Below are 12156 nucleotides of genomic sequence, written 5' to 3'. Positions count from 1 at the left end.
GTTTTCCAAACTGAATAAAATGCAAATACAGAATATTAGAAAGAAAAAAGCAAAAAGCAGTGAGTAGGAAGAAAAATCCCAATATTTATTAAACTGAAAAAGATGAGATTGCATTTAGGGTTGATTTTTATCTGAGCAGATTCCTTCTTTGCTTTTGCAAAAAGCGAAGAAATGTTGCATCTGGTGATTCCTTCATTCTCCATTTCCCTCACTTAGAACAAATACCAAGAAACCATTTTCCTAACTCTTATGTCTTACCAAAATTCTCATCCACTTTTTTTTTTCTTAACTGTCCCAGAACGCTTGTTCTGGAAGACCCCAGAAAGCACTTTAATATTTTATATTCCATTCCCACAAATCAGCTGACAGTATCCATTTCACAGCACAAACAATAGAAATATCTGAAATTTTATTTAGTCTAGCAAACATTCCCTTGAGGAAGAGCAAGTAAAAATTGTGCAGACAGCCAATTACAGCTCTAACTTCTCTGTAACACTTCCTACTACAAGATACTTTCCTGTCTTCTGAAATGAAAGCCAAAGAGAGAAGATCCTTTCAATTTTAAGAGAGTTCATCATTTAGGGCAGTGACAAACTGCCCAAGTCACGTGTGCATCATCTGCTAACAACTGCACCAAGAGCAGTTTAGGCAGCAGGCTTTCCAATTTAAAAGATCAAGAAATAGTTTTCTCATTAAGCTGGGACCACTTTTAAGTGGTGGGGGGTGGCCTTTGCAGAGTCTACCTTACAGGTTTTTTTGAGGTGTTGTTCAATGTCTTTCATTTTTTTTTTTTTTTAATGAACAAATGAAGTACTTGATAACAAACTCCAAATGCATACCTGAACCCTAAGTCCAACCTTCTGAGAAGCATTTTGTTCCCAGGTTCAGTGTCAGCATGTCCCACATGTAAAGGCTGGCTCTCAGTGCCATTGGAAATGCAGTACATGTGGTGTGCTGAGGAGAAATGTGCTTTGCAGTATGTCCAGGCATCCGGAGCATTCCCTGCAGGTCTCTGTGACTCTGGGTTTGCAGGGAGAGTTTCCTTTGCTTGGAAACCAGGGTTTGGAGGGGGAGAAGGCAGACTAGAGTCTCTGCCTAGAATGGATTTGGGCTGTACCCATCATATATCTCCAGACTTCTGAGACAGAAAGCATCTTAAAATAGATGGAGCCAACATCTATTATGCTCTGCCACCACATTTAACTACATCCAACTGGATTTTGCACTTAACCCGGTATCAATTAAATAGTGAAAACTTTGTGCCTCTTTCTACTGAGCTGGATTGTTCCAGTGTCTTGTTTTAAAAAGAATACAGCACCAAAGATCATGAATTGGCATGGTGCCAAGAGATTTAATTTTTTTTTTTTTTAACTTAAGCTAGAAAAACTATATATTTTTCTTCTTATGCAGTGGAAGTATTTCTCTGTGTGGTTGCAATGATGCAAGTTCTACATCTGTTCAGGGTTTTAAATAGTTGGAGAAGACAGCAGTTGTTTTCTTTAAGAGGAAAAATTAGTAAATTTTTAATTTAAAAGTGGAGGAGTAATACATGTTTGATGTGATCATTAAGAAACTTTCTATACTTAAAAAGTAAAACTCATGTTTTACATGTAGCTTGGGTAATTTTAGGTTGCAGTGGTTTTTGGCTCATCATCTCACTTTTGCCTGCAGAAATGACTTGGGGATGGAAAAGGTGAGGAAAGGTCAGTGGCATTGGAGACCATTTCTTCTGCAGTGTTCACCATTTTGGGGGGAGTTGTTTTACACTTGCCTCCCCTAGCCTGACATTGTTGAGATCCCTTTGCATTTTTATATGGTCCTTGTAAACAGCAGTGGGGGGCTTCACGCTCAGGAAAGTTATATTCCTGAGGTAGGAAGATTCTCAGATGCTCTTGTAGAAATGGATTTCTCCCACTCATTGTAATATAACATCTTTGTGGCCCAAGAACTTGGAATTCTGAGGCCTCTTTTACTAATGATATCTAGGAAACATTCACTAAACTCTTCTTTAAAATACTTGATTTGTACTTGTCTAGAAAAAGCAAAAAAAGGATATTCTGGGTTTCTCCTTCTCTCTGCAGTGTGTATGGTGTGTATGTCCTACAATCCAGGTTCCAGAATCAAGCTCACCTTAATGGTCTCTCTTTTGAGCTGTTTCTCAGATTGGGAAAAATGTTTCATGTTCTGTTCACCACTTTTCCAGTACTAATCTTTGATCATGTTAGAAATGTTACAGGTTCAGTGTGCAAGACAGCTGTCAAGAAGTATCTGTAATATCTTTCTTTGTAGTCAGTGGAGCATTGATATCCATCATATAAACTAAGAATAGGTTTTAGAAGTCAATTCGATGCAATGAATTTGTTCCCAGGTGACATTTGAGCTGCAGCAATTAAACGCACCATGTAACACATCATCTCTCCAGATTTTCCTGACTCTGTGGCAGACCACAATAGCTTGTGTTTGGGGATGGATTGAAGCATCTTCAGGTTTTCAGTAGTGAGAGGGTCCTGAATCACTTTTGGAAGACAGGCTGAGGGTCTGTGCATGTAAAGCATACTCTGAGGTCACATCTTGGAATGTGACTGCCAGCAACTGCATCCTCGTAGCCTGGGCACTGCTCAAATGATTTAGGGCAAAATCAACTGGGTGAACTTAAACTGCTTGATTAGATGGAAGCACACCCTTAAGTTGCATAATAGAGAGTAGTGCTTGGTCTCAAACTAAAATATTGTTGCACAAACTGAGAGAGGTGCAACAGTCTTTGAATCCTATCTAGTTCTCATCCCTTGGTATTTCATCCAGACCACTGGTGAAGTGTTCTTCTGCATGGGTGAGTTTAAATGCCTTTACCTGACTGAATCTGTTAAGCTTAAGAGAATGAACATTTAAAGCAAATACGAAATTTTGTGGATTTTTTTTTTTTTGAAAACTGTTGGAGAAGACAGTAGTGCAAGAAGTCTTTGCATTTATAAGGAGAGCATTAATCTTTCTAAATAGTGCATAAAGCTCATCTAGGAACTGACAAGAGGAAAAGAAAGAATAGAATAATATTTGAAGTTATGAACAGTTGTTACGAAAACTGTTTGGTGTAAGATTAGACAGTAAAAACAAGAGGTAAAAAGATCATATTCATAAATGGCTTGAGTATTAGGAAAACAGCTGAATTATAGTGAAATATTTTGCATAGGAAAAATAAATCATGCACACACACTCAAGTTTTTTATGGCTGGATAGGACAAAATACGCAGAATACATACCATGAATCAGTATGTGTTTTCTATCTTTTACTTCTGTTGTGTATTATCCCTTTCTTAAAGAAACAAACACAACCCAATCCTAACTGCAGCTTTCATGTCTATGAGGCAGAGGAGTTATTTTGTGAGCTGGATTCTCACCATTCATTGTCTGCTAGTGGCAGAACCCACACATCACACTGCTCTTTATTTCTATTTGTGCTGGAGAAAACCTACATATGGAGATAATTGTAAATGATCACTCTCCTAAGAGAATGAGCAGCTGACTGAGCTATGTGTAGCACCATTACAGCCCTCCCTCAAGTCACTTAATTGCATACCATAAAAAACCTCATTTTTTAAAATAATTTTTTCTATTTTTTTATAATTTTTTTCAATTTACATTGAAGTTCACATGCTTCAATGAATGCGCATTCATTCAATATATGTGAAGATACAATCATTCAATATATAATTAATATATTCATTCAATAATGAATGTAAACCAGCCTGGTTTACATGATGAAGATTTTTAGATAACAGTTAAGCTTCTGAACAAACCCTTTTCCTCCCTTTTCCACCCAACAGTTTTTATTTATCATGATTTTGATGTAGTGTCAAATCATATTTTCCATTTCTTAATTTCATTAGCATTAAGAAAGGCTTTCTTGTATAGATACAAGCATTTTGCAGGACCTATTTACTTCTCAAATTATGGATGTTAATGCAAGCATGCAATCAAGGCATGAAACAAACTCAAGGATTACCCTAGGATGTGCTGGTTCTGTGATTTTAGTCCTTAACAGATCATCTCACAGATTTTCTGCCCTTCTCTTCATCTAGCAGGCTGCCATTGTCACTGGGAATGGGAGTTGGATCTCTGCCTACTTTTGGAAGTTCTACCTTAATAATTAGTGAAAAAGCTAAAAAATTATTCTGATACACCCAAAAGTACACAAGTCTTCTCAGATGCCAGGGATGCCTTGATGTCTTGAAGGCTGATCATCCAGGCCTAGGGAGGGCTGTCCATGTGTTGCATTCCCAAAGACAGTGGTTCAAAACCAGTGAGGCTCCAGAACAATGATAAATTGCTTGCTTTGTTCCCGAGCTACTGCCAGCTTTGACATGATTTTTTGTCTGGGTTTCTGTATTGTTGTATTCTATTGCTAACCAGTTAAAAAAAAACCAAAAAAACAAAAAAATCCCAAAACCAAACCAGAGAAACAACAAGAAGAAAACTATTCCTCACTTTGACACAGATCTCAGTCTCTATAATTTTGTTTCTTTTTAAAAAAAGAAGCAAACAAAGAAACCTATTGCAAAGATGTATTCATGCTTTTCAGCACAGCAATTGCCCAAGTTCCTCAGTCTATTCACTCACAGACTGATACATAATGTTCAATAGTTTATTTCTCACATCAGTATAATGGTGGAGGAGGAGGAAGCATAGTTTCTGTGGAGGAAAAGCAAAAGAACTCTGTCATGGGAAAGGAAAAATTTGGGCTGACTGGTGGGGAATTAAACTTAACTGGGGTGATGGGGTGAAATCAAGGGAAGTGGGCTAGGAGGAAAGTATGGGGGTATAACATCTCTGGTAGAGAGGAGGAGAGGTGGGAAGATGCAAGACACCTCATCTGTGATCTGAGGGAGGGTAGGAAAGGAGAAGAGAGTCTGGGGAGTTTCAGCAGGTCTGCATTTAAGAACTGAATTTGGGATACACTGAGGGCTTATATTCATATATTTGGTAGGCCTAGTTATCAGCCTTGGGATGCCCACTTATCCTGTGAAGAGTCCACGAGTCCTAGGAGAACTCAGGTGAGAAGGAACCCCAGGAGGTGCCTAACCCAACCTCCTGCTCAGAGCAGGATCAGCCTGGAGGCCACCCAGCAGAGAGGAGAGCAGTGTGTGTGTGTGTCTGTTTGTTGGCCTTTTGGCACAGTGCCTTGAACGGCCTCTCCAGGAGGAGTTAATGCCTTAAAAACCAAGTGCACCCAGGGTTGTAACTGGGAGCACAAAGAGGGATGAGGAAGAGGAGCAGAGCAGCTGGGAGGGCTGTGGATTTCTCACTGGGCTCCTGGGGGACACTTTGATGTCTGTCATTTGTCTTGCCACCCAGAAAAGGCGGTGAAGCCAGCAGAAGGCAAAACTGGCAAACACCAGCCTGCATTCCCAGGGCTCCTTTTGTACTCCTCCTCCCTGACTCATCTGCAACAAGGCAATCAGCTCTGGGATTCTTTGCTTTAATCTGAAAATTGAAGAATATGGAAGACTACCCCAAGGCCAAACCTGGGAGCTTAGACCCCAGAAATCTAACAAAAGTAAAATTAAAATATCCTGTTCTCTTGGCCATGCTGCCATAACTTGCTCAAAGTTTAGTTCTGGAGGTAGCAGCCAGAGTTTGCAAGGCTTCTGATCAGTCATGCATGTCTTCTAGCATCTCATTAGGTCTGTGCAACTGTTCTCTGCTTATTCTCTTTTATCTACCCCATTTCCTTTTCTTCTTCACTTGACTGCGGCTGGAGCATTGGCAGCCCACCCCAGAGACAGTTGTGTTGTGTGTTCAGAGTGTCTCTCGGGTCTCATTCACCTTGGTGTTGTACCTGTCTTCCTACTGCAGCTTTTTCTCTACTCCCAGATGGTCTAATATGTGCTCTTAAAACCTCTCCTATTTTTAGATTCCTCTACATATTACTCTACATCACAGAGTATTAATTATACATAGATTCTGTTAAGCTCATGATCTCTGGTGCAATACCAGCTATCTCTGGAGACAGGGCTTGCTGCATTTGAATGCATTATTAAAGCAAAGGGACAAGTTTCATTGTCTGGCTGCATTCCAGCAACTCCTTGTGCCCACTGCCAGCCTCAGAGGTTGTTATCCCCATAAATTGACATTTGGGCATAACTCATCTTACCCCAAATTGGATGCCAACAGTGGAATTGCATTTACTAGACCTCTGCTGAAGGCAGAGAGTCCAGGCATGGAGTACTCAAAACAAACAAACAAAAAGAACAGCAAAAAAATCACTGAGGTATCAGTCCTTTAAGCAGCAGTTCTTTGCTGTGACAGAGACCATCTAGGTGAGTGGTTTGAGGTGGGCTTTGCAAAAGCTGTGAGAGCAGGGAGACAGCAGTAATTAATTCCTGCACTATCTTGGATGCTGCTGCTTTTTTTCCATTTTTTTCCCCTTTTTTTCTAAACCTAGCTCTGCTATTACCAGTGTTGCCTGGATACCATCAGTGTCTTCACTCCAGCAAAGTCATCACTGAAAAATTGAATAAAGAAAACCATATCAGGCAACTTAATTTCAGTGAGGCATTTTCAGTTGAAGATCCTTTTATTGCCCTTACTTGTTTGCACAGATCCCCATCACTCTTGCTACTGTTTAGTTTTATGACTTCTGCTCTATCTGATTTTCTACTGACTGGAAAAGAGAGGCCTGATGCTGAATTCCAGTTCTCTGTTTATCTCTTGGTATGAACCTCTCTAGATTTTTCTAGAGTACATCTACTAGCTAACCACGAATTAAGTTTTCCATGAGGACAACAGAGATAAAGAGGCAAAGATAGTTGTAAAAATATTGAACTGTTATTTCAAGAATAAACCATGCTGTAGACAAGTAGAGAGCTCTTGTAGAAGCATCCCATGACTGGTTCAGTGTGTTCCTTCACTGAGCAGTCTTTCTTTGAGGTTTCTGAATGAATCTAACAATGCTGATGCTCCTTTCACAGAGGACTTTATTCATCTCTTTTATCCAGCCTCTTTTCCTTCTTTTTAGAGGCAGATGTTGTGTGCTGGGATAGAGCCATGTCTCCCAGTCTCATCCATCATAAGTTCAAAGCCCTTCCTTCCTCTCTAGCACGTGTCCACTCTGAGCTGCTAAGCACAAAACCTGCCCTAACCACTGCTGCTGCTCATCTCCCCACTGCTGCCGCTCATCTCCCCACTGCTTCCCATCCTGAGGAGGCAGGACTAGGAGCTGGCAGAGGTCAGATGCAAGAGCTGAACAAGAGAAAGTGTTTCCCAGAAAACAGGAAATCATTTCTAGGGCTCACTTCCAGTTTTGTTCTTCCCCAGAGCAGGTCACTGTGAGAGACCATGGGCAGTGCTCCCATGCATGTGTGGGGTTTTCTCCCTGTTTGCAGCCATCATGACCACTTAGATCCTACTAAATACTGTGTTCTTGCAGTGGCTTTCCTCTTCTCAGTTGTACTGCTGTTACTTTGCTTATAAGCCTCTAACACATTGAAGACTAAAGAAGCAGAATTTTATTGCTCTATGATGCAATTTGCCTCGAGCAAGTCCATACAGTGACTTGGTAGCCAAATGGGCAGTGAAACAGTAAGGTTGATCAGTGCCCAGTTTTCCTGACATTTCCACATATGACTGAATCAGAGCAGTTTAAGCAGTGTCCCTGTGTGGGAAATAAGAAGGGCATTGCATTTTTTCAGCCACATAAGAGTCTGCTGGATACACCTGAAATCTTACAGAAAGCCAGTTTTGGTGACTTGCAGGAGTGGACTGCTGGCTGCAAACAGTATGGTGCAACAACAACGCCCATGAGATATATTTAAACTTGTCCCAGGGCAGGTTTTTGCTATAGCACTTGATATTCTAAAAAATATATGTATATATATAAAGGTCTTTATATATCTATTCTAGGTAGTGCATTTATTTCTGTCTTTTTCCTAAAGAAGACCATGAGGACTGCTGATATATTGGGTAAGTAAGCATTTGCTGATTTAGACGTGTGCTGCCATATGCTTAGCAAGCTGTAACTCTCACGCAGCCCCCCACCTTCACACTCCCACTTTCCCAAGCAAGTGTTTCAAGGCAGATACTTTCAAAATTGGGAAAAAGTGATAAAAAGGGAGTGAATCTTCAATGCATGAGGAAAAGACTGTATTCCCAAATTGTCTGCTCTTACAAGCATAACTCATTCTTTATGTGCCCTTATTGCTCAAATTTATTTTCGTTTTCTTTTTTTGTCTCTGAGGTTGTCTTTAGTATTATCTTTATGAGTACAACACAGAATTAATAAAATCAGGGAAGTTATTGAGTTACTTATTCAAATATAAGATATTTTTTCCTACTGCATAGCTATTGCACAAAAGTTCAAGCTCAATTTAAAGTGATAACTTCCCTTTGGTTTTAGTTTTATCACTTAAAAAAACAAATAATCATATTGTCAAGTGATCAGCTGGGAAATGTGGTCTTCACTGTAAAAGCCTGTCAGCTTTTTGTCTGTGTCCAAGATTTTTTTGCATATCGAGACTGCCCACCTTGAACATAGTAACAGTGAGAGAAAAGCAGGTTTGGGCTTTACACCAAGCCTTCTCAACTGGGACAGTGCACCTGATGCAGGGCACCTGATATTTCTGAGGGTTCCTAACATCTAGGCTTGATTGTCCCAACTGTAGTGAGGACAGCTGTTCTCATGAATGTGTTGGAGAGATCTGTTCAGTATCGTTCCAGGAATACTATATACGATTTATTTAGGTTTGGAATCCAAGTTTGCCAGCTCAGCTGCTAAATTCAAAACCCCCCTTCCCTTCACTGATCATGTTTCCCTTATGGCCTTAAACACTGTGTGCTGCTTTAACTGGTGTTCAGCTGATTTATTTTATTTCTGTGAGTTTGACTTTGCAAGATGGATTTAACAATGTTGCTACATTCCATAAGAATGAGCTGTATGATGGGAAATATGGTGATGGTTTTGCAAGCACATAAATATAACACAGTTCTGCTTTTCCAAGGGAGCTGTTTGAGATAGCAGTGCCAACAAAGCCCTCCGGATGTGCTTTGTTTTGTATTCCTGAGCCTTGCATTCCTCACCGATTTATAGGTTTACCAAGAATTTTAAAGATTACTTGAAGAAAAATGGACTAGCTAATATCTTCCTTAATCCAATACAGTTTATGATCTTAGGATCATCTCTCTTCTATCTTGATACTTCAGTGAACATCTGTGTTTGTCACAGGCAGATGTCCACAAGGCAGAACTTGCAGATTTTTATTAAAAGCATAATAATGCAAGTTCAACCTTGAAATGGGGCCCTGGCAGCCTAGTGGCTGAACAGTCTATTGCAAATCATCCTTGTAGAACAGTTCATAGATCTGCAAATACAACAGGGAGCAGCCAGAATGTTGGCCCTATGACAGCTTCACTTGAGCACTGGACTGGCACATGTGTGTTGCATCTGATGCTTCCAGGGCAGGTCGGTGGCTGGTGCAGATCTCTGTGGCCATGCTGACTTTGGCACAGTCATGTTTATTTACACTGGTTAATGATCTAACTGACTGCACTAGCAGGAAACATGTCCTTTCAGTTTAGGCTGCTTGTGTGATGAACTTTGTGCCTGGGGGAAATACAAAGGATTGGTTCTCCTTTGTCCTACACTTAGGTTTAGAATTGACAGTATTTGAAAATGCCTTGTTGAGTTGAACCCTAATTCACATGGCTTTACTGGCAACTTTTTTTCACCTTTCCAAAATTCTTTGAGTCTTTAATAAAAATTAGACTAGATAAGACCACAAATGCAAGGCAATCCAATTGCCTAAGCATAGATCTGTTTAAATGGACCTAAATTTTCCTCTAGAAACTCTTTCCTAATCAGATGGAAGTCAAGTATAACCATGATTACCAAATACTGTATTGCCAAAGTAATATGTCCTTTTCTTTAAAGGAGGAACGCTGACAATAACTGGGATATACTTGTTGGTCACATTTGCTCCAAATGTACCTCAAGAGCTCACAGCAAGACAGGTGCAGAATTACTTAGTGAGCTGGCCTTTTTTGGTATATTCAGTGAGTATCTGGTTCATACTACTCCCTTAATCAGAAAAACTGTGTTTACTGGGCTTTTTATAGTATTATGAATTGGTGGTAGGAAAACTGCTCCTGAAGATAAATTGTGTGAGTTTCAAAGGAGAGAAAGTCCCTCATCATCCTACTGAATCCAAACTAAAAATATGCAGCAACAAAAGGTAATTTTTAACTTCATGGCAGGGGAAAGTCATAATTGTGCAGGATTAATAAGAGTGGAAAGATTTTGATATTTGGGGAACTTGAGGGAAAACCTAAATATTGGTACTGTTTAAATTTCCTATATACGTGTTCACGCCACCCTGTCTGCCTCTACATCTAAGTTTCAGGGCTTTTCTGGAATGTGATGGAATTGTGCTTTTAAAAATCAGGCTATCTATGTTCTTGGTCCTGCTTTTTGTCTTTCGTATCACTCTGTTTTATTCCCATCTTGTTAAGCCTGGCTGAAAGGAGCTTTGTGTGGAGCTGAGATGTGAAGGGGTGGCCTACTTCACTGCTAGTTAGGTTATTATGAGCCTGAGATACAATTCAAATTAAATCAATTCAATTAAAGTATCTTTGAACAAACTTCAAACACCATATATCTTCTTTGATATATTTAATTAAGATCAGGAACAAGCCCAGAGTGAGTAGGATGAATTTCTGTCCCTCTTTTCCTATGGAAAGCTGAAAATGTTTTCCTCCAGCTGAATATAAAAGATGCAACATAGGAGTTTCAGAAGCAGTTACTATTTCCCAGAATAGGGACTCACTCAAATTAGATTCTTAGTGCTCAGGCTTTTCTTAGTAGGAATCTCAGTTAGAAAGGCACTGAGTAGGCAGTTTAAGGACCTTAGTCTTTTAGCCAACTTGCAGACTTTACATGAATCTAACTGTCCATTAACTACTGATTAAACCCAAATCACATGCTACCATAAAACATGATCCTCTCTTTCAAATTTCTGTGCATTTTAAACTATCTTTCAATTTTTTTGTGCCCTTTAGAAAATCCTGGAAGCTGCTGATTCAGCTTAGTGGAAAAAATTAATATTCATGCTGTATAACTCCCAACTTTTAATCAGGCAGTAGAGAGGCTTTGGAAGGCAGTACCCAAGAGTTTTGGGGTACCCAGTAAGGATAGCTTCAACATCTACAGGAGCTTCAAGAAGTCCGTGCAATCAGCAGAGTAAGAGGAGGGAGTTCAAAGTAGGGATATCAGTGCTCTTTCTTTTCTACTGAATATCATCCTCTACCATGCAGTTCCACTCATAGATCATAAAGTAGCTGACATTTTAGGTACTGATTTTAAATTGTTGATTCACATTTTGTGTAGAAATGGTGGAGAGGGAAAACTCCCTATCCACACTCAGCAACACCAGAAATTTCTGTGTGATATACCATTCACACTTTCTTGAAAACAACAGGTTCCTGGAAAAGGGCTTTTCCCCACCTGAGGACTTTTTGGACTTAATTTCAGGACAAGTTCTCAAGAATGTAATTCAATGTGTAGGAAGACTGTGCTGTATTCTTCTCAGGAGACATTGTGGGGAGGTAGAAGGTAACCTCTGAACTTCATTTCTCCTCTTATTTTTTTCCCTGCCTCAGCCAGCATCTAATTCTGCATGTATATCATGGGTTGTAGAAAAGGATGGAGCAAATGCACAGCAAATCTTGGCTCAACAATATATCAAACTTTACGTGTTCCTTCTGTTCTGTGGGATCCTCTCTGTTGAGCTTCCTCTGACCAAAGCAAGGGGACAAGCAAAAGGCTCCACAAGAGACTGAGAGATCAGCCTGATTACCCTGGTATGCTGCTGGAAGATCAAGCAAATCCTGCTGTAAACATATTCTTTGGGCAGGGAACAAGCTCTACAAAATTGGTTGTAAAATGCCTAGCACAGGTTGGCTGTCGAGATATAAAAAAGTGCAGCAGAAGCTGCAGAATTTCCAGTATAAATATACAATGAAGAGACAGTACAGAAGTATAATGCAGTCCAACAATCTTTCTAAAAGTAGCCCCAAAGTGTGGTCTGCTGAGAAATACAAAGCTCCAATGGTACAAAATGTTCTCTGTGGGTGGTAAACCATCCCCATGTGGAACTCCACTGGTATATTCTG

The 12156-nt window shown here is 39.9% G+C and overlaps 1 protein-coding gene across 1 annotated transcript in view; it reads left to right on the top strand.

Annotated features, from left to right (window-relative positions):
• NIPAL2 (NIPA like domain containing 2) overlaps positions 1-12156 on the top strand; it is a 51851-nt gene that overhangs the window by 23955 nt on the left and 15740 nt on the right. Inside the window, 2 exon segments of the mRNA XM_059864389.1 lie at positions 7897-7956; positions 9920-10041. Coding sequence (XP_059720372.1) covers positions 7897-7956; positions 9920-10041 — 182 coding nt within the window.

The sequence above is a fragment of the Haemorhous mexicanus genome, chromosome 1, assembly GCF_027477595.1.
Source record: "Haemorhous mexicanus isolate bHaeMex1 chromosome 1, bHaeMex1.pri, whole genome shotgun sequence".
Taxonomy (NCBI): Eukaryota; Metazoa; Chordata; class Aves; order Passeriformes; family Fringillidae; genus Haemorhous; species Haemorhous mexicanus.
This window is presented reverse-complemented; position numbering and strand designations above follow the sequence as displayed.